The sequence below is a fragment of the Puntigrus tetrazona genome, unplaced genomic scaffold (genome assembly GCF_018831695.1).
Source record: "Puntigrus tetrazona isolate hp1 unplaced genomic scaffold, ASM1883169v1 S000000769, whole genome shotgun sequence".
NCBI lineage: Eukaryota > Metazoa > Chordata > Actinopteri > Cypriniformes > Cyprinidae > Puntigrus > Puntigrus tetrazona.
Window position 1 is genome coordinate 302,501 of NW_025048378.1, and position 23,457 is coordinate 325,957.

At 38.9% G+C, this 23,457-nt stretch overlaps 1 protein-coding gene across 1 annotated transcript in view; it reads right to left on the minus strand.

Annotated features, from left to right (window-relative positions):
* gfra4b (GDNF family receptor alpha 4b) overlaps positions 1–22,737 on the minus strand; it is a 60,342-nt gene extending 37,605 nt beyond the window's left edge. Inside the window, 2 exon segments of the mRNA XM_043233186.1 lie at positions 19,359–19,739; positions 22,429–22,737. Of these exon segments, the coding sequence (XP_043089121.1) occupies positions 19,359–19,401 (43 nt within the window). The 5' untranslated portion in view covers positions 19,402–19,739; positions 22,429–22,737.
* Positions 22,738–23,457: the final 720 nt, after the last annotated feature.

Consider the following 23,457-nt stretch of genomic DNA (forward strand, 5'->3'; position numbering starts at 1 on the left):
TATTGGACGCTACAGTTTCAAAGCACCGCATTATTTTTAAATACCATAAATGCTCTTCATCTGTCTCTACCGGCCTGTAATTGATGGCTATTATAATGATTTAAGAGTAGGTAATTTCATGGCGTCTCGTCATGAGGATCGGCAAGGCCGTCTCATTTTTCTCATGATGTCAAGAGATGGCCTCGCTGGGAGTAAGGTGGTGTAAATCTGCTGAACACGGGCCATACGTGAGAATGTCACGCCATTTCACGCCGTCAGTGAGATACAGCTCGCGCTTTACATTATCTGAACACTGCTGGGCTCTCGGGGAAATAGTAAAGCGCTATGAACTTGTGAAGGGAAAGTCAGTGATGTCCGGGCGCATGGAAACCCTTAATTATGAGGTTGAGGGTGTCCTCAGTGAAACATGAGCTGCACGAAAAGGGTTTACTTAAGGAAGCTGCTAAAGTGTTCCCTTAAGTGTTGCTATAAAGCCTTTAGTAACTATTTCACCTTGATAAATCGAAGGGATCAAAACACGTATGCATTTATTGTGAGTTGCGGTAACTATAGCAACCGCGACGCTCATTGCCATATGTTGCTAGGAACCACCTTTGTTTAAACACTTAGGTGGCCTTTACTAACTTAATGTTTAAAAGAAATCCCTTCCCTCAGGGATAGAGTCAAACTGGTCCTGATGCTCGAAGAGCAGTGGTTTACCAAAACATCGCCTCTGTGCAGAGTTTTCAGCAGCCAGACACACACCGAGAAGAACACTCTCTCTGGTCGGGTCTAGACTCAACACATGGGCTGAATGCAAACGAAACGTCACATAGGTCTCAAGACCTCAAAGCTTGCCGGTATTTTTTAGCCCGAATCCAGTCCCACTCCTCACTGACCTGCTTTCAGCTTCAGCATCACTCCTGTTCAACTGAGATAGACATGCTTCTTCCTAGCATAGAAATAATTAAAGAAAAAAAAACTAATGTATTAATTTGTCAATTAATTTAATTAAAACGTTCCAGATAAAAAAAGAATGCTGGAATGCAATGCTGTCGTCTTTGCACTATTTTTGCACAAAAAATAAATAAATAAATAAAAATTTAAAAAAATTTAAAAAAATAAAATAAATAAATTATATATATATATATATATATATATATATATATATATATATATATATATATATATATATATATATATATATATATATATATATTTTTTTTTTTTTTTTTTTTTTTTTGCAAATGTTTTAAATTAATTTAATATTAAAATACACCTCTTCTATCATGAATGTTTAATTACTTTTGTCCTTTTTCAATTAATATTTTTTTTTAATCAGCTAATACGACCATCATAATTAAAAAACAAAAACTTTAGTGGAAAAGTAGTTAAAAAAGCATTACTATGATTATGATGACGATGTGTCAGAAAGTTTTGTCTTAACTCGTACAACCAATATTCACAAAACTGAAAAGACGCAGTTACGCAATGGAAAGGCCTGTGAGCGAAAGCTGCTCGAATATCAGACGCGTTTTCATTTTGTATGAAAAGCCAACGTCATTGCAGGTTTTTGTGCGGTTGTTCTCAACTTGTTCTCTCGTTGAATCATACTTCCGTATTACCATAACGTAATACATTAAAGAGACTAATACATACAGTTACATTTTAAATGAGCTTCTAGAGTGTTTAAGACCTATTGCTCATCTCTTGATGATATAACCCGCCTCTGAATTAATGGAACATATGCATCGAGCGGACACGGACGCTGAAAGATGTTGTTGTTATTTCAGACTCACAAAAACATGATTCACCTGCCAACTTTCACATTAGAGACGGTAAAGGACAGTTGGATCCTGCGGAGACCGTCGCCCACAGAAAGCGCATTTCGCTCTTAAAGAGAACCATGATTTCATTGCACTGAAGTTTAGAGAGTATCTATGATCCCCGGCCGAGTGAGGAAGCATCGCGCCATATGTTGACTCTTCACCCCAGCTGAGCGTCTTCTGAGACTCTTCGCCGCTTCACATTGGTTGCCCACAGAGCATCTGTATCTCTCTACAGCAGGTAATGTGCATTAGCAGGTGCGTGTGTTCCTTTCCAAAATGCCTCTGTAACTCTTTGAAACATATGGCACCGGCATCGCTCCTCTGCAGCTACGTTGCACGCCGGAGATAAAGTTTTCACACATCACTTATGCATTTTCCAGAACAACGAACGACGCCAAGCCGCCTGCCAATGAGTCTCGTCACCCTCACCGAGCTGCATGACGAAGCTGTCAAAGGATTATCAAATGTGACTTATTAGGTACGACATGTACCGCGTTACGGTTGTGTGTATATTTTTCTCATGCTAATCATTAATTGAAATAAAGCTACTTAGCGTCGGGTTTAAGGTGCTACGTAATTGATGTTATTTTTGTGCCGCCTGAAGATGCAAACGGCGCGGCACGTGAAATGCCATTTGCAATATTTGGTCACACTTTGTATTAGGTGGCCTTAGCTACTACGTACTGTACGTACACCAAAAAATAAGTGCAATGCACTTTTGCTGGGATACGGGTAGGTGTTAGGAACAGGTTTGGTGGTATGGGTAAGTTTAAGGGTGGGTTAAGGTGTAATGGACGGATTGTAATGTAAAATATATTATAGATCATTACAAATAGGTATTAATGAAAATATATGCACAATGTGAAAACATATAATGTGCTGAATAAGTGCATTGATTTAAATGTAAGTACATCGTAGTTAAGGTCACCTGATTACTATTTAGTAAGTTATTAAAAGAAATGCATACTTTGATTTTCCTCCGGCCCTATTATTGCAATATTTAGGCCGAGCCCCCTTCTTAGAGAAGAATAGCTCTAATCAGATCCAACCAGTTAAATATGGGATGACCGTAGCAAAAAAGAGATTCGTTCAGATTTGGAAGTCCTTGGTCGCCAACGCTAACTGAACATAACCGTTTTCTTTAAGTGGGGTGGTTAACTTGAAAAATTAGTAGCGTGAAACAGTTATACATTTACACAATTGGGTATTTATTGCTGTGGGAGTGTATGTTTGTGGAGGTGTATAAGTACGTTGGTGCATCATTACATTGATTACAGTGACAATACAGCGCTTTTTTTCGTTTTCCCCTTTCTTTTTGATTGAAATAAAAAAAGTAATGCGTTACTAGTTCCTAGTTACTTGATGAAAGTAATCTGATTATGTAACTCATGCTTTACCCCAAACACAGGCATTTCTGCAAAACTATAGAATTATATTGTATTTTGCAACACTTTCTAAGTGAAATGTCCAGTGGGCGGCGCTAAAGCGTTTTTAGTTTCAACCGAAACTGATGAACGTCACGGTGATCAGCGTTTGGGGTAAAGCACGAGTTACATAATCAGATTGCTTTCATCAAGTAACTAGGAACTAGTAGCTTGTTTGGCTATATTTTATTATGCCATGCCAGGTCATGTACAAATCACGGCAGTCAAATAGTGAATGGCGCTAAATGTTAACGCATCCTGGTATTTGGAAGTATGTGAGATAAAAACACAACATTTTATCTTGAGCTCTTTTATCATGACTCGTGTTTCACAGGACCCGTATTCGAGCGCTTCGCATAGGAAGTGTACTGCTGTACCGGGTGCGCCACAGAGCAAGTTTACCATGTCAGAAAAGCTGATAGGGGGCTGATAATGTGGTGCAAGTTTCACAATGCATTAGTTTGAGAATCATGCACTATGGGAAAGTATTTTAGGATCTAAACGTAGTATTGTTCAAGGCATTTCCGGTGTTCGGCTGACACTGCTGTTTATTTCAGCTTGAAACCTCTATGTATAGGTGCATTTTTGGCGGTTTGCAAAAGCGTAGGAGCATGTTGCGTTTTTCCACTGAGCTTGGGTTGGATTGTCTACATCTTAATTTGATAGGAAAGTAAAAAGTGATATTATTGTTTCTGGCCTCGCTTTAGGTTTAGAGCCAGAGAAGGTTATGACATATTGATGAATTATGGCAGGTTTTTTTCCCTTAATGGAGATTTAACGAGTCCTCGTTTATGTTTCATCTGAGTATCAGCTTTAGAGAAACATCAGTCAGAACTTACAACTACAAAAATACATTTGAATAGCTGGGACCGTTTGGTTTTGGAAGCAGCTGATGAGAAATGTTTACATGAAAAATCAGCAACTCTAAACACAGTTTCGCGACGTGGAGACATCACCCGAAAGACCAGAGGAGACAGACGTGCATGTGCTCCATTAGTCCTCCGTTTAATCTCACTGCTGTCTAGAGAAAGAAATTATTACAAAGATCTCATTTGTGATTTGTCTTTACACTCGAGACTCAAGCGGTCTTGAAAGTCGGCTGCTTATGGGCTCTGGTTTCTTCAGACTGTTTAAGTTAAAGTTAAAGCTAATTCCCATTGACTCTGGGTGAGAAAGTGTGTAAATAGGTCTAATATGGAGCGAGCGCTCTCCAGAGGCAGGTCTTTGGCTCCGAGCCACTAGTCTTAATCACTATTCACACCGAACCATCAAACGCTTACTGACGTTCTCCTTCCCCCAGCTAATTTAGCTCCAACAAGCCATGGTGAACGTGAGAGGTTCGGTCAGACGCAAAACTATTATGTACAACAACAGTCGCATCGTGACAGAAGTGGAGGAGACACAATAAACGCCTTACGGTGCGATAAATAAATCACTCCAAAAGAACGAAACCCTCAATTTCATCTCAAGCGCTCGTGAAGAACGGCGCAGACACTCGAGAGATGACGCATCTGCCATCGACGTATGTGCAAATGTTATGTGGAGATAATCTAATCACTTTCATCAGATGAGAGTAGTTATGTGTGCTATGACCTTGAAGTGAAGCTCTCTCAGGCTGAAGGAAAATAGTCAACTAAACCGAAGCGTGATCTAGAAAATGAAGTAGCATACCGCAATAATGGATGAAGATTGTGTATGGCTTGATGGTATATTATTAATCATGACATTCAGGGCCTTTCCTGACTATAATAATCCAGCATTATTCCTGGCGCATTGGACAATAAAACCTTAGGTGCTGTGGCCTGAACCCAAGATTACACAGCAAAAAAATATTTTCTTACTTACATTTTTGGTCTTATTTCCAGCCAAAATATCTTAAAGGAACAGTTCACCCAAAAATGAAAATTCTGTCATCATTTACTCACCCTCAAGTGCTTCCAGATCTGTATGAATGTCTTTGTTCTGCCGAACACAAAGGAAGAGATTTTGAAGAGAGTCACTATTAACTCCCCAAATATGTTTTTCTTCCTACTGTGGAAGTCAATGGTGACCCAAAACAGCCCGATTATAAACTTTCTTCAAAGTTAGATAGCTTAAAGTTCACAATCTAACTTCTCCCTGTTTTAAAAGCTAAAATCAATGCAAACCTAGGAAACATGAAAAGACTAACCCAGTAACTTTTTCGGCAGGCCTTTTCTAGCGCTCTCCTTGTGATGCTGCAAAGGGATCTGATTATAATATTGCCTTGATCTGTAAGTTTCCACCCGAAGCAGCGCCATTTTGTTTTTGCAAGCGACAACGGCCTACCAGTTCAAATGCCATGGCGAACGTTTGAGCGAAACACGCTAACAGAGCCACAGGCGAGACAAGAGATCAGTGGTTTCATTGATTTAATTACGGTAACTTATATTACTGCTGCCGCAAAGATCTAATGTGCAATTTATTTCCCAGCTGTTTACCTTCACAGACATGATGAACCAACTGTTTTTCTAACTTGTGTGTGAATGAGAACCGTGTGCACTAACGTATCAGATTAAACTAATATGGTTTAAAACGCGATAAACGTGACAAAAAAGGGGAAAAGGGGGCAAGGAATAGTAGCTCATTTGCATTTAAAAAGACAGGCACGAAAATCAGCATTTTTCTGCTTCTACTCGGTTTCAAAACGATATAACTAATGATCCGAGGGGCATTTTGAGCTAAAGACACGTTCCGGGGACGCCAGAGACTTATGCTACGTTTTGTCTTTAAGGCAAGCAATTATCTGGATTAAGTAAAATAATCTTATTTCACACAGAAAACACATTATCTTGCTTGTTTTATGCAAAACCCACTTTCATTCCGACTTGTTTTTTCTTAAAACAAGACCGTTATTTATACAAGCCTAGAAAAACCCGTCTGCATTTAGATGTTTTGGCTGGAAAGAAATCTAAGTAAGAAAAGGATTTCTTGCAGGGCGGGCTCAGACGACTCTTTCTTGAAAAGCATCGTGACCCTGAGTTAAACCGAAGAGGGCTGTATGGGGTTAAATATATTTAGCATGTTATGTATGAGTCTCCAGCGCTCTCTGAACTCTGGGTATCGGGTTTGTCTGCAGAGCATCTGAGCCATTGAGATAAGAACTCTCCAAGGATCATTTTTCCTTCGCATTCACGGGCTTATTGATTAGACATTTTTTGATGCAAATAGAATGGCGTTTTGGAGAGAAGCTCACAGTTAAAGAGGTATTTCAATGATGTTTTGAAGGATGTTTCGGCCCGAGACTTGTGTGCTTTATTCCAATACCATTTCTATATTGAGTAAAATTTAAGCGGCTATTCAGAAAACGGAACACCTTGAAAAGTCTTCTTGTTGTTGAGTATATCATAAATAGCGTTTCCGGCACTGAATAAAAAATAAAAAAACAATTGCAACTTTGGCTTTTACATTTTACAAAGTCTGTGTTTTTTGTCAGAATTATAAGAAAAGTCAGAAATGTGTATAAAGAGATGCATTTACCTTTCTTTCTTACTTATTCAGCGGCGGTAACAGGCGTCCATATGAATGTCCTAATTAGCATTTTCAGAAGGGCATAAATTTTGGGGCCAGACAGCGAGCATCACAATACGGCTTAATGTGAATATTAAACTTCAAAACGGGAAAGATTGAATGCAATAGATGCAACCGTTGCACGTTTTAAAGTAAAAACATGCCACTCCATATTTATATTGTGTTTTATCTTCCTCTTTTGTTTGAATGGACCGCCCGGAGGATTTCAAAATAAGAGCGTTTGTGTATTCCAAGCTTGTTTTATAATAATTCCCGCTTTTACTGTTTATTATTAAACCTATTTTAGTTACTTTAGTCAAAATCTGCCCTTTAGATGAAAATCTAAGTAGCTGTAATTATTAAATAAATACTTCTTACAGCGGAAATAGTACATAAAAATGCATGCAAATGAATGAAATCATTCTGCTTGTAAATGTCTTGCCATGTCCTTTTAAACTTCTTGTGTTTTTCTTACATTTTATAGTCTCAATGTCAAAAAAATTAATTAATAAATAAAACAAAGATTAAATAAATACTAGTACTTGTCTATAGTATATACTGTATTTTTGCTATTTTGTAAATTTTGTATATAATTGTTTTTTTTATTATTATCTGTCTTGTCTTGTTGCACTGTAGAGTTTTCTTTCACTAAAACGAATTCCTCGTATGTCTAAACACACCTGGCAATAAAGTTGATTCGTTCCACATTTAAATCTGGCATTTAATCCGAAACGTGAATAGTTACAATTATTAAATAAACGCAAAAAATACGTTTCAGATGTATTTATTGGTGAACTTTGCTATCGATTGCTGAGTGAAAGCCATTTCTACGCCTTTTTTTAAATACAGCACGCATACATCAATGCTTACACGTTCGTCTACAGTACGTCGAGGTGAAAAGTCTTGCTCGGGTGCACATTGGTGATAAATTGAGCCCTTGTCAGGTTCAAACCTACAGTTCAACCTCCCCGTTATCAGATCATTAACCACCGCGCCACACCGCTCCAGATTGATTGCTTCATTACAGCTCCAAGCCAAAAGCCGAATCTTCTAGAAACAGTGGCGCACCGCATCGAACACGCAATAAGCAAGCGTCATGTAAACATCCGAGCGGCCCGTTGTTAATTAAGCGCCACCGGTGTCGAACCGGAATTTACGTTCACCAAAGCAAGTGATTAAAAGGAAAATAATGCACGGCGTGTGAGCGTTCAGAACGAGGAGCTCGTTCATTCTGGCTGTCATAAACTCTGTGTTGAGACTACAATGAGATCAGACAACCGCATCCATCACTGTTCTACCGGTGACATCCTCATAGTCCCTCACTCGCTCTCTCTGGAGTTTGTTCTGTGGTTCTTCCCGTCTGAAAGCACCCAGCCTTCTCACGGGTAAATAAATCGGAAGAGTGCATCCTTTTACGCAGTTGGCAGTGAGTTAATAGTGAAACACACAGGTGAGAAATGCTTTATTTTAACACGACTGTTTCGTTTTTTTTATTATATATGCACAACATAATATTAGGTTGCTTAATAATTATGTATATGTGCAATACTGATGTTGTAAATATTTAATAATTGCAGTATTTAATAATTAATAAAATATTTATTTATTAATTAATTAAAAAATATTGAATAATTGCAGTATTTTATTTTAATATTTTGTTTTAATAATAAATCTTTAAATAAATATTATTTATATACTATTTAAATAAATAAATATTATTTACATAAATATTAAAAATTAATTTATTGGTAGCAGTGGTAGTACTGCGATTAATTGCATTAAAAATAAATATTTTTGTTTGCATAATTTACATAGTATGTTTGTGCGCTGTGTATATTTATGATGCATATATGAAGAAACACATAATGAAAATATTTACGTGTATATAAATATCACATAATACACGCACGTGTATGCATTTTTATATCCATAATAAATAAACACGGCGCGCACACTCAATTATTATGTAAACGATTTAGTCATGATCAATTGTTTGACAACACTAATTATTATTATTGTTAATAATAATAATTGCCTAAAGCAAAGGCTTGTAAAATTGAAGCTAATTATAATTGTAAATAATTAATTATGTGATTAATTATAAAACTAAAAGACAATGTATAATCGTTTAAGCTGATTTCCGACACAGAACTACAAAAATAAATAAATAAAAACACAAAATCGAAAGATAAAGCATCAATTCTGAACTAATATCTATTTCTTTCTATTTCAGTGGCAAAAACATGCATCAGTTATATGAATCTCGTTGATGTGCGAGACGTGATTCAACTCAAAGGCATACAAATCACCCGCTATAGGAAAAAAATCTCACTTTTTATCTTAGAAAGCTGACTGTTACCCAGTTTATCTGATGCATTAAAAAAAAAACAAATCTCCATCAGGTAGCAACGCATGTGGAATATTCCCGGCATTAATTCACCAAGGTGAAAACATGAAGAGGAATTAAAATGTATCAGACATCGCCGAGCAAAGCAAACACGGTGTGTCACGCAAATCAATTTTCGGTCAGAAACAGCCCTGCCTTTCGCTCTCTAACAACACTTCATAAAGGTTTTTACTCTGTTCTATATTATTAATAAAGGGCCTGTTGAGCCTTTCATGTCAAAAGCCTGCTCTGCAAACCTCTGACTGCTTCAGATTGAGCTGGAGTCCGTCTCTAGGGAAGCCCAGAAGACAACAGCTCTTCACGAGAAAAACTAAAAGGCAAGAATCAGTCAACGGATCTAACCCGCCGTGACAGACAAACACACACACACACACACACACACACACACACACAACCACAAAAACATGCAAGAAAGGCCTTCACAATCTGAGGCCCCCTTACCGAAAAAATCGACTGGTTCTTGTTGAGAAAATGACCTGACATCTAATTCCAGAGATTATTTCCCCCAGGATCCGGCTAAAGACAGAACTTTCTGCTCAGCGGCTGACAAAAGAAGCTCTGTCCGGACGACGCTGACCTTCAGGAGGTCCCGTCAGATCCGGGAGGGGGGGTCCTTTACATGTTTTTTTCCGTTCAATTTTTCCCAATTCGGTTATTGTGGAGTCTGTTTCGATAATCGCCTTTCGTTTTATCAATCGGAAATGTCCCTTTAAACATTTTAGTGCCCTATTTTTCTGCATTAATGTCAATGCTGTTGTTGTTTGCTTGAATTCAAATGTGTCTGTTTACATTTAAACAATACTGCTTAAAAAATATTATTATAATACATGTTATCAACTAAATCTTAATCTAATCTTTATGCAACTTCTTTAAATTTTCAGGCTAGGCTTCAAGCTAAAGTTTGTCTTGACATTTTTATCTAGTAATTGTTTGTTTGTTTGTTTGTTTGCTTAAATTCAAATCAATTCAATTCAAATTCAATTTCAGCTGTTTAAAATATTTAGTTATTTCTCAATTAATATCATTATCACTGATATTGCTATTATTATTATTATTATTATTTATTTATTTATTTTTTAATTAATGTATTTATTTACTTATTTGCTTAAATTAAATTGTTAAAATGTATTTTTTAAATTCTTATACACTTTTAATTAATTGATTATTTTATTACTTATATTTTTTTTAATTACAAACGAACCCTTACATTTTTTGACACAACAGTAAAAATTGCAATCTGTGTGATTATTAATAAAAATCAATTTTAAATCATTTTACAGTAGTAGTACCTTCCACTGTACACCACTAATATATTTCTGTCACAATTTCTTCAAGTTTAACCAAACTTTTATTTTGACAGGTTGCCGTGAAATAGTTGCGTATATGACACGACGGTAGCTTTTTTTCTCGAAAGAAATGTTTTTGGAGCGACTCTCGTGTCAAAGTCGCTCCGCGTCGCCATTTGATTAACGTGCGCTGGCCTACTTCTGATTTATTAATTAAAAACCTGCCACAATTCTATTTTTATGATTGGGTTCTGAGATTCCGTCCCGTTCTTCGCGGCGCCCTAAGGGACGCCCGAGGAGGTTTCATAGCAAACGTTCAGAAAAGACAGATCAAAACAGCCGCATATTTTTTCGAGACCGCTGCTGTGTTAAAAAAACCCCGAAACCTACTACGCAGGAGCAGTGGGAACGACGCAGAATCCCAAAGATCCCGCTGAGGCTCTTGAGAAAATACACAAGCCCCCCCGGTGTTCGCCGTACTATCAGACTCCGGCACAGACTCCGGCTACGGTTGTTTGCTCGTCTTAAACTGGCACTTACGCCGAAGCCCTCCATTTGAAGTTGTGTTACAGAGAAGCCGGCCACGTTTACATGCAGAGCGATATTCAGAGTTGTAGCCGAGCTGTTTGTCCATTACCTCTCCATTCGCATTTGCATTTACATGGAAAAGACGACGTCCTGCGCCGTTGCCGAGATGCTCGCCGCCATAAACCGCCAGGAAAAACTAGAGCGGAAAGTGGAGATGGCCAACAGGTGATGCGTCGCAAAGGGCCGCTCGAAATCGGAAAATTCCACGCAGGCTGCACGAAAAAAGTGTTTGCGCGCTGATCCGGCGTGCTAACGTCACAGTAAACACGGCCAAAACACTCAACGGGATCTTTGTCTAATAATTCATTTCATTTAAAGCACCGCCACGGCCATCAAAACGGTTACTTGTGTGCAAAATCGCCTCCTTTAAATTGAAAGACACTGACAGACATCAAATCTCCCGCCGCGATCAATGCCTTTATTATGCGCAGTCCCCAGGTTTATTTGCTGAGAGATTTTTGTTTATGACTTGCCGTTTATTACTAGCTCCCGGGCGTCTGTCGAAAACACAGCAGTCAGACGAGCGCTTCAATAAATAGCTGCACCGCAAAAGGTCTCGAATAACAGTAAGATGCTGTGAACTAGATGTTTCTTACAATATTTCTGATCTAATTAGGAACTTTCGAACGAGGGAGCGAAGAGCGCTCTGCGAGTCCAAGAACTCGGGCGTTTATTGGAGGCTTTGACGTTGATAGATTCGCGCAATAAAAGGTTATAGTTGTGAATCTGTTTATGTGTTGAATATGACATTAGGTATCTTATTAAATATGTTTTGTCTGGAAGAATGCAGGTAAACAAACGATTGACGGTAGCCGTAGACTTCTATAGCACGGGGGAAAGCTATGGGAGTCAATGGTTAACGGGAACTGTTTTGCAGCAGCGGTTCTTTAAAATATCGTCTTCTGTGTTCAGCCGAAGGAAAAAAACTCATGCACAGGTCAAGGGTCAGTAAATGTAGAAACACAAAACTCGTGCAGTGAGAGCAATGCAATATTATGAAAAAAAAACGTTCTAAAGCTAACCTAAATCGTACAAAAACACCACCAACAGAGCCAGGGATCTCAGAGTGGAAGCCGGCATGAGCTTCAATAATTCATGAACAAATATATGTTTTACATTCTCATTTGTTCTAAAAGCGATTGAGCAATTGATCACTAGTGTTGCATCGAAATATCATAATGCATTAAAAAGTAACTAATTACATACAATTATAATTACATGCACGTAATTGCATTACTAATTACGCATTACGGAAAGCAATGCTTTGCTTTACCTTTGCATGACTTTTTAAATCTAAGCTAGGCTTCCTTGTTTGGTTTTGCGTTAAATAATTATATTTTTGGCAAAATGCAAAAAAAGCCCTTTCACGCCAAAAGTGAAACGAATGCGCCTCAGGCTGAATGAAATGTAAATTCACATCTGCACGGTGGAGTTTGCAGCCCAAACACACCTTTCAGCAAAGGACAGAGCAGGAAGTGCAACGCTCTTCGGAAATAATCAAAAATATTTTTGCTGATTAGTACGGTTGAATTGGATCACCAAGCAGAGACGCTGGTAATAAAACGGGATTAAATGTGTAAAGGATATTTGCATTATTTTGCATATTTAATTATCGAGAGTTTTGCTTTTGAGGAATACTGGATATGTTTTTTTTTTCAAGTGAGTAAATGCAAGTCAAACCAGTCACATCATCCGAATCTGGCATGTGAGGGTGCGAAAACATCTAAAAACCGAGAAAATCACCTTTAATGTGGTCCAAATTAAGTTCTTAGCAATGCATACAACTAATCAAAACTGAAGCTTTAATATGTTTACGGTAGGAATGTGGAACATGATCTTTACTTAACGTTCTAATGATTTTGGGCATAAAAGAAAAATGCATTCATTTTGACCCATTCCTTCAAATGCACCCCAGCGACCTGGTCGCGAACTGCAACGAGGAGGTCTTGGTGAGACTCACAGCGCAGCTGCCGAAGACATCCAAGTAGTAAAAGAGCTTACTGCTCTTTCATGTCAAAGTACATGTCAATTTTGTCTTCTGGAAATTGTTTAAATGGGCCGAGTTGTCGCAGTCCGTCATATATGTCCGCCAGGAACGCGCTCTATCTGTCAATCTCTCTGTGCCGGGGTACCTGTCAACAATCACTCAACTAATGAGCCTCTGTTTGGCCCTCAGAGGACACCGTAGTCATCTAACCCCGGAGCCATCTCCTGAATTTCTTAACAGGACTGGTGGGGAAAGTGATCTAACCTTTTATTCCAAGCAAATATCCCTCTGCACGCAGTGTTTCGGGCTGCGGGCTAATTTCCATTCCACTGCTCAGCGACCGTTTTAAATGACCTGCCACTAAGATTAATCCTAACCAGGGAACCTTACAGTCCTCAACTGTGCCTCCATCTAACTCCTTATATTATGTACTGTTTGGAGCTATTACGGTTTAATATTGTAGGCAGATGATAATGTGAAGAATTGAACAATGTCAGCATGAAAGGTCAAAACCATCAAACTGACTGACGTTAAATGAATGGCAGAGAGGCCGCTTAACTGCGGGGTCTGGAGCATCTATAATTAAACGTAAGAACCGCTTCAGACGTCTGAATATAAGAGCAGAATCGAGGTGGCGAAGGTAGCCCACGTTACAACCCATTCTGACTTTTAACACCCCGGTCTGCCAGAGCGAATGATACGCTGGCACTCTTAAATCTGAAAGCCGCCCCTGCTGCTTAAACACTAAAAATGCGTTCGGCCTGAAAGAGAGGAGGAATTATGAAAGCCAATGACTCATTTGGATCAAAGTCTGATAACCGCGCAATCGATGGGCTATCGGGCCGTCAAGAGCGCCTGGCAACCGATGCACTCCATCGATTATCGTCAGATGAGATATACAACGCCGTGTGGACGCCGAACGCTTCGAGTTCATCGTAAGCTCCCATTTATTAGTAGAGCGGCGTAATATTTTCTTTGAGCGGCGAGTGATGTGTCTGTAATGGCTTATTACGCCGTGCAACCAGTAAAAATTGTTATCCACTCCATGAAAAATATGACGGGGGACATTGGTATTGATTCTGGCGATACTGGCTTTTTGTCATTTTAACATAGATCTATATCGTACGGATGCAGATAAATCACAAGGCCGTCGATAGGTTTTTACGGTTTCTGCAGGCAGTGTGAGGGAGAAAAAATTCGAGATGGGTTTTTTTTGGTCCATTTCAACTTCCGTCAGGCATGGAAGCCCGTTTCCGCCACCGAATGAGACGAAAATGGAGGTAATCGAGACTTTTTTTATCGCACAAATCTGCCTGTGAGATACAAGCTTGCTATTCTGAGAAATAAACTCACTGCCATGAGACAGTAAGTCAGAATCGCATGATATAGACATGCAGTTCTGAGAAATAAACACACAGTCGCGAGTTATGAAGTCAGAATTGCGCGATTCAAGCTCAACCGCGAGTTATAAAGTCATAATAGCGAGATATAAAGTCAGAATTGCATGATATAAACATGCAGTTCAGAGTAATAAACTCTTCGCCAGTAATATTAACTTGCAATTGCGAGTTATAGTCAGAATTGCGAGACATAAAGTTGCAATTCTGACGTTTTTTGGGGTTTTTTCCTCAAAATTGGATATCTCACAAATCTGAGAAAAAAAATGACAAAGTTTTGACTACATATTCTGCCTTTTTTCCTCCAAATGTATTCCTCACGATTTATATCTCGCAATTCTGACTTTCTAACTCTTATATTTCACAGTTCTGAGGAAAAAAGTCAAAATTGTGAGATAGATCAGGTGTAGTTCTCATTACTTGTAAAAGTAATAGCATGCTTCTCCTCGGCAAGCTGCACGGTTTGAGGTAGCGCTCATGTCTGCAGCACACGTGCATGCCAGTCTAATAAGGGTTAATGGCTCGCTCAAAGTCTACTTTTAACTAATTACTCGTTTTCAGAGATATCACACTTCGGGCCATCCGTGGATTCAGCGGAGAAAATGAACCATTAATATTCAGTGTAATTTCCTGAAGTTGGAACAGCTTCTTCACCGCCAATGACAGTTAACTCATGAATGTATTCGATCTATGCAAGAAAATAAATAAATAATAACTCTAGGGGCGAGTTCTGTGCTGTTTGCGGCATTATTCTGTCACATTAAATGCTCTACGCATTTGTCATGTAGATAAAATCAATAATAAAATGATACAATCGATGCATACCATGCTCTACCATCACTACCAATGCGATTTTGCTATCATGCAACAGCTGTATCACCGCGTCCCTTTAGACTTCACACATTAACACTGCAACCAGCCGGAGATTCAATTCAGATTTCTCAAGTCCAGCCGCTCTGAATTCTAATCAGTAATGGCATGTTAAGGCGTATAGTTTGATCGTTTAATAACGGACAATAACTAAAACCAGAACTACTGTGACGTGAGTGAAGCACAGTGCTACACCACTTCTGATGAGACAATGCAAATGTGTTTAAAACTTGCGGATGTTGCAGGGAAAGTACGTCTCCTTACACTTTTCGGATAATGACAATAAATAAATACTTGTATGAAAGGTCTTTCTAGTGGGAAGCACACTCGTGATCGCACAAACACACACTTAAATGAGATTAAATAGCGCTGAGTGACCGGAAAGAGCTGGACGTCTGTCATGAGCGTCGCTTTTAAAGAGACAGTACCGCTTTTAAAGTGAACAAAAGATTAAACTCAAATCAGTGCTGGTCTTACTCAAAACAAATGACAGTCCGGATGAGTCAACAGATGCAAAACATCACTACTAACAGAAAAAAAGTAGAACTGTTTTCATCTCTATAGTATGTAAAGTAGGATTTTATGAGAGACGTGGAGTAAGGGAGATCTGATACAGCGTTCAGTCTCATATTCACAATAAAACGTTAGTTTGAATGTCCACTGAATGTCCATCCTTTCATCTGTTCAGGGTGATTTCATTCAAATGCTCAGTGCATTTGTTAACTGCGTCTTACAAAGAAGAATGTAAAATATATTCCTTGTTAACAACCTTGTTTCTGACTCTTTCAATATAAAAGTCTTTATTGCCGAAATGTGTCTCGTCACCATCACAATGTAACTAAAATCACTTTCTCGATACCAAATACTATTATTAATTAAATACCACTATTGTATAAAATATTTGTTATTGTTAATTGAAGACTAATACGTGATAAACACCAGCAGACATTATAAAAGTTAACAGTTATAAAAATCAATTCAGTCAAGAGTACAAAGGCAGCGCTCTGATACAACTTTAAAGTTATATTTAAAAATATAAAGCCACAAAAATTTGCCCTGGAACAAATAACAGAATAATGAATAATGGGACCGCCCGTTAGCTCAAATTATAGCTTGTGTTTAACCACATCAGAGCCAGCGGCAAATCTTTATTAACAAACAGCACATGTGAAGGCTATATAACTCCATTCAAAGAGAAAAAACAAATTAAACAATCCATGAAACAACAAAAAGACCTCTCAGCCAATCAGAATCAGAGCGATGCACAAATCCAATCTGCTCAAATGCCCACTGTTTTCAATGGATGAGGATGGATGGATGGATAGATGGATGGATGGATGGATGGATGGATGGAAGCATGGATAGATAGATAGATAGATAGATAGATAGATAGATAGATAGATAGATAGATAGATAGATAGATAGATAGATAGATAGATAGATAGATAGATAGATGGATGGATGGATGATAGCTAGATAGATAGATAGATAGATAGATAGATAGATAGATAGATAGATAGATAGATAGATAGATAGATAGATAGATAGATAGATAGATAGATGGATGGATGATAGATAGATAGATAGATAGATAGATAGATAGATAGATAGATGGATAGAGATAGATAGATGGATGATAATAGATAGATAGATAGATAGATAGATAGATAGATAGATAGATAGATAGATAGATATGGATGGATGGATGGATAGATGATAGATAGGATAGATAGAGATAGATAGATAGATAGATAGATAGATAGATAGATAGATAGATAGATAGATAGATGGAGATGATAGATAGATAGATAGATAGATAGATAGATAGATGATAGATAGATAGATAGATAGATAGATGAGATAGATAGATGATAGATGGATGATAGATAGATAGATAGATAGATAGATAGATAGATAGATAGATAGATAGATAGATAGATAGATAGATAGATAGATAGATAGATAGATAGATAGATTTCATTGAAAAAAAATCACTGAAGAAACACTTCCATAGACGAGACCATTAAATACTAGTCAGGCACTAATGCAGGCTGTAGAACATCGATTATAAATCTCTCTGTAAAGGTTTCTCTATACGATTCTATAAATATTTTGTCTCCGGAAAAAAATGACCGTTTGACAGTGACCATGACTTATTTTCTGTCATCCTAAAATCTTAAAGAAGTATGACTTATCTATGTCTAAACGGCACCCTTGTCTATTAATGACAGCCTTCACGAAAGTTTCCTCGAGCTACTTCATTAAGCGTGATATTCCTCTGATTGCGCGCGAGGCGTCAGACGGCGAGAGAGACACTGAGCAGGCCGCCGGAGAGAGGCTGATCTTCAAGCTGTCGGATGCAATTCTACAGTTTGATTATGGCTTTGAAGCGCATATTTCAGCCAAAGCCCGAGCTACCAAGCACAATGCTCTCACAACCTGAGCCATAAATGACCGATGGCGACGGAAGCCCGCGCCAATACCGATAATGATATCATTCTCGTAACAACAAGGTCAGAATTAGCATGTGTCAGTCGTGGCTTGAGCTAATGGACATTGATAGAGTTCCTAATTTACGAGCTCTCGGAGCACGAATCGATCTTTACCTTGGCTAATCGCTGACAAACTGCCTGCTTTTCGGTCCCTTTGAGCGACAGCAGAATTACCTGCAGAACTGGAGCTGAGCCCTATATTCACCGCTTCGCAAAACACACACGAAAAAGAGCTTGAGTGGCGGTCATAATGGAGGGAGTCAGATACGGACTTCACTCGAGCTCGTGCAACGACGGGAAAATGAAAAATAGGGCTTTGGAAAAACGGGAGAACGTTTCAACTTCCGCGTAGCCTGACGCTCAAATGAATACGTTTTGAATCACAAGTTGCTGGCTCGTTTGGTTCAAGGTTTAAGACGCTTTACTGAAGAGTTACAAAAATAAATACTGAAAGCCGAGGCGTGAAGAAACAGGTGCATCACTGTAAGAGAGCTTTATTGTTGAACTGAGCAAGATTTTAACTCACAGTTTCTCAGTGTTTCTTAGGAGCACAAAGGAACGGTCTTTAGGTAATTCAACAACGGCTTTGGTGCCATAACGATTTAGGAGGAATATCGAATGTTGTATTGCCTTAACAGGCTAAAAAATAATGTGAAAATTAAATATTTTATGCTCATTAAAACATAAAACCCTTTGAAATGGTCAGCTTTGGGTCCGGTCCTCACTGGTGTTGCATTTTGAGATGACTGAAGTTTTCTCACCGCCGTATTAAAGCACGGTAACGTGTTAAAAAAAAAAAGCATGGTGGTTATGTTTCTTTTGTATTTCTCAGTTTCATTCGTGAACTCGTCTTTTAAAGCTTTCATCTGTGAATCCGTTTTCAAAACATGCAAATGCGTTTGTTATGATGCATGCATACATCCTCTGATTTCTCTCTCTCACACACACACACACACACACACACACACTCAAGACAGTCTACCTGAAAACCTAATTATATTAGCAGCAACACAGAGGCATCCTGTACAAATCCAATCTGCTCAAATGCCCAGGCTTTTCAATCAGCCCAGGCTACAAATCTCAGGTCAGTGACAACACATTGCATCCTTTACAAAAGAACAGAGTTCACGTAGATGCATAGCCTTTGTTCCCACTTCACCCGAGTGATTACATTCAAATAGTGCAATGGGCTTATTACAGGTTGCAAGTTCGGCACCCCTTTATATTCAAAGCAGCAATTAAAAGTGTAGCAGGTTCAGCAATGATTTTACCAAAAGTAGATCATTGACTGTTAGAACAAATGTCGATGAAAGCTGTAACCTTTCACACCTGAGCAAACACCTCATTAGCTGAATGATCACGCAAAATATATGGATTCATAAATCATAAAGAAAGCAGGTCGTCGCGCTCGCAATGCATTGCAGTTCGATCCGTCCTTATTATTCTAGACAAGAAGCGAGCGCGCGCGGCCAATAAAGAAAGAAACTCTCAGCGTCGCGTCAGCTTTGTGTTTTGCGGAACTTTGATGTCAGTAAGTGGAGGAGATGAAACGCATGCGGCACATCACCTACCGGCGAAGCTGAGATGAAGCAGGTAGAGTCCCGTAAGATCCATCTCCGCGCGTTTCTGAAGAGAGCTGGCTGGGAACGACGCGAAAGTGTCTCTGTTGTATTTCTGAGGTTACCGGCAGAGGAAAGCCGCCCTGCGCATATCAGCTCGGCGGGTTGCGGACTCTCGAAATGGTCAAAAACGAGACGGGGGTCCTCTGAAGACGCGGAGCCGCCGCGCGCGCCGCAACGCCAAGTGTCCGACTGTCAATCAGCGCGAGGCGAGATGAGAGCGCTAATGAAAGTTGTCCGTACGCTCCATTATGTCGTATTGACATTTGTTCCCTCCGAGGGCACGAGCGCGAGTGAATGAAGAGTCAGATTTCATTGAGTGAAGATCAAACTCTGAGCAGAGAGAGAGAGAGAGAGAGAGACTGAGGTTAGAGCTGTGCTGCGTCTCAAAACCTAGTAAGCTGCCTACATAGGTTGAGTCATACCAGTGACCATTTTAGCCCACATCAAAATGCTGTCTAGATAGGCAGTTGGGTATGTTTTGAGACACCGCCGTATAGGGTCGGCGAGGCTATCAAACTGTCTGCGCTTTGATTCGGGCTTTGAACTGTGGATTTCAGAAGAAATATAAGCTGAAAAACTCTTCTGAGGTGCCTTTTTTTATCCCCTTGCCTTTTATTTAGTAGCTAATACAGACGGAGTCCCGCAGATTGGCTGAAAGGACACACTGTTGTTGTGGAGGAAAACATTTCGCCCTTTAGTGTATATTTTAAAGGAACCGATGAGGGTTAACTTGTGATTAATATTTGCTTATGCGTCTACTTTGGAGATGAGTTGGTTTCTTCGTCAGGTTTAGGGAAGAGCGGCACTGCGTCGTTTGCTCATCAGCTGAATGGGTGCCGTCAGATTGAGAGTCCAGACGTAATGCATCACAGTAGCACGCCACTCGTTTAGTCAATCAGTCAGTGGCGTGTGAAGTCGAAAGCGGCGTGTTTGTACCAAACAAATCCATAATTCAGGCATTTCTTCAAACCGCCAACTCCATAATCCATAATAGCACTTACTCCAGTGAAAAAGGAGGAGAGAGGAGAGAAAGGCACAGATTATACGTGCCAGAAACGGTCCAAAACAGCTTTAAACAAATATGTGGGTGTGAGAGACAACGTGAGATTTTTACACTCGGGGAAGACCATATCTTGGCTTATGGGCTCATATTTTAGTTTGAAGTTAAAACACATCGATGACGGACTTGTTTCTTCTCCAGATGGTAACTGATGGACTGGAGTGCTGTGGATTGTTGTGATGTTTTTACCAGCCGTTTGGACTCATTCTGACGGCACCCATTCACCATCTATTGCCGAGCAAGTGACGGAAAGCCGCGTATACCCGATGAAGAAACCAATTAGGGTGAATCAGGTTTTCATTTTTCAGAGTCTGTAAAATCCCGATGGCCTCGCGTGAGGAGAATGTCTTGTGGTTACAGCTCTGGTTCATCTCGGCAATCAAAGAGTGCCTTGGAGATCTGCTAACCTTCTGACCAAGGCTGTGGTGCTACATCATAAGCCACGGCCTTCATTCGTAATGAATGCATGCTAGTGCCAGCGTAAGCACTGCAGAGCTCATTAAAACCTCGCTTTATGGCTCATAATCACAATCATGCATTGCTTTTTTATCAGCCACGCCATTGCGGTTGTCATGCTAACAGACACGGAAATGGAATAATACATATTCGCTTGTCTGGAGGAACCGTGGTGAAGCTTTGCATGGAAGCTTTTTTAAGGTTCTTCCCAAGGTTCCTGTAAGAAGGCTTCATTAACGAGAGGAAACCCGAAACGGTCCTACTATGGCATCGGTGATCAATCCATCTCACTGACTGCCGTGCGTTCATTCACGCTCTCGCCGATGACGGGACCGACTCCAGCCGTGCGCTCTCTGGATCAAGAGCGTGTCTGTTGTTCAGACCGGAGCTCTGCGTGAATGTGTCCTGACACGGGCGACGGTGGGCTTCAGGGTGAAACGAGGAGAAGAGATGCGCTGAGAAAGCACTGACAGCTTGGACGAATTATAAGAGGATTTTAAGGTAATAAGCGTGACAAAAAGGAAGGTACAACTGCCTGCGTGTTGCTGCCGGAGGGAAGAAAAGCAATAAAATATCTACAACTGACTTTGGAAATCAGTAGAAAGATGTTTTAATATGGGCTGTAGCGGCGGGTCGTATCGCCCGGGCTAAAAAACTAGCGACTTTTTCTGTATTTTAATACCGAGGGTGTGACGGAAAGGCTTGTACGCTTGTAGGCCGCTGGGCCGCAGCTGTAAAATGAACGCAAAAAATAATAATACGGATTAATATGCAAACGAGCCGGATTGCATAGGCTTGCTTTTAAATAGACTATTCGAAACTTCTACGTTTGCAAAATTGCACACAAAATAGAAAACATTTTTAGTAATATGCGTTTTGTGACTGTAGCTGAGAGAGTCACAAATTGAGTAGTATGAATTATATTTTATAAGATTGCATGCATGTATTTGATTAATTCGAAACGCACCAAGCCGGCATTTATTTGACCAAAAATAATTATTACATTAATATTATTACAATTTAAAATAAACATCTATTTTAATTTAATTTCAAATTTATTTAATTTCAGTTTTTTAATTTAATTTAAATTTCTTTTATTGCATATAATTTTATAAGTTGTTGTCAACGTTTAAAGCGGTATTTTTGTATTTTAAATACCAGCTTTTATTTTACACTGTAATCGTTTGCGACTGGCAATTTAACACATAATTGTTGAACGATACGTATTATTATCTTACTGACCTCAAAATTAACCACATAAATTAATTGGCATGCAAATTCGGAAACACGTGAAATGCGGAGCACATTTCTATGGGATAAAACACAAGCTGAAACCCACAAATTATCGTAAAGCTTTGTTGCGGTGAAGCCTCACTAAATTTCAAAGAAGCTACACTTCTCTGCAGCCTTGATGGTTTGAACGTGAAATAATGTGCCTCTGTTCACCCCTTCTAATCAGAGACCTTAAAAAAACTTGAGAATCTGTAATGAAATGTGAATTACCTCCTTCTCCTCTGTTTGGTTTAAAAGCGTTAACCTGTGCCTGAAGCAGCCGGTCTGTTTCCTTCAGGTCCCGGGACTCGGTGAAGTGTGTGACCCACCACTAACAGCAGAAGAAAGAATAAAAGACGCTCTGAGATTGATCATCCAGAAACACCTCTGGCTGGAGTACAGTAACACATGGAGTCCAACTGAAAAATATGTGCATATCTGACACGTTTGAGCTTATTAGTGGTTTTTTTAGCTTAGCTACATTCATGAGGTTCAGAGACAGAATAATAATGTTTCAGATATATATATATGCTAATATATAATATATATGCATATATATATATATATATATATATATATATACAATAGACTAAACACTAAACAAAACAAAATTCTATATTCAAGCCCTTTCTGCTCACTAGGTATCTAATAAGTCATTGTTTTTCTCAATTGATCGAATCTGAAACTACTTTATCAGCACATTCTTTGTTTTATTTCAAAATGGTCTGTGTGCACATGCATTAATCGTCTTGTGGAGTAATTATTAAAAGTTAGTTTTGTTTTATTAAAATCTGACGCTGAATCGAATCTGCTGAATCAACTCGAAAGTGTTCTAGAATGTTCCAGAATGTAATTGACTAAATTATCACAGATTCCATTTTTTTTCACAATAGTTTGAATTTTTTTGCTTTTTTTTTTTTTTTTTTTTAAAGCTCGACGTGCTGAATAAAAACCGCTTCACGTTTTAAATGGCATTAAAGACATGTTCCCAAGCTAATCTGTCATCACCCATGCACACCTGCATAATAACATGTAACACAGAGTCATGAAAACTTCAGAAGAAAGCATTAAAACGTTTGCATCCTCGCAAAAGCAAAACGTGCTTTAAAAAATGAGCAGTTAGCACAAAAAAAAGTATCTTTTTTAATAAGTTCATGATAAAAGTTCAAACATTTGACTTAAATAGTTCAATTATTGATGTCAGATTTTTTTTAAAACACCACAATTATGATTAGCATTACATTAAAGAATGAGTAAAAC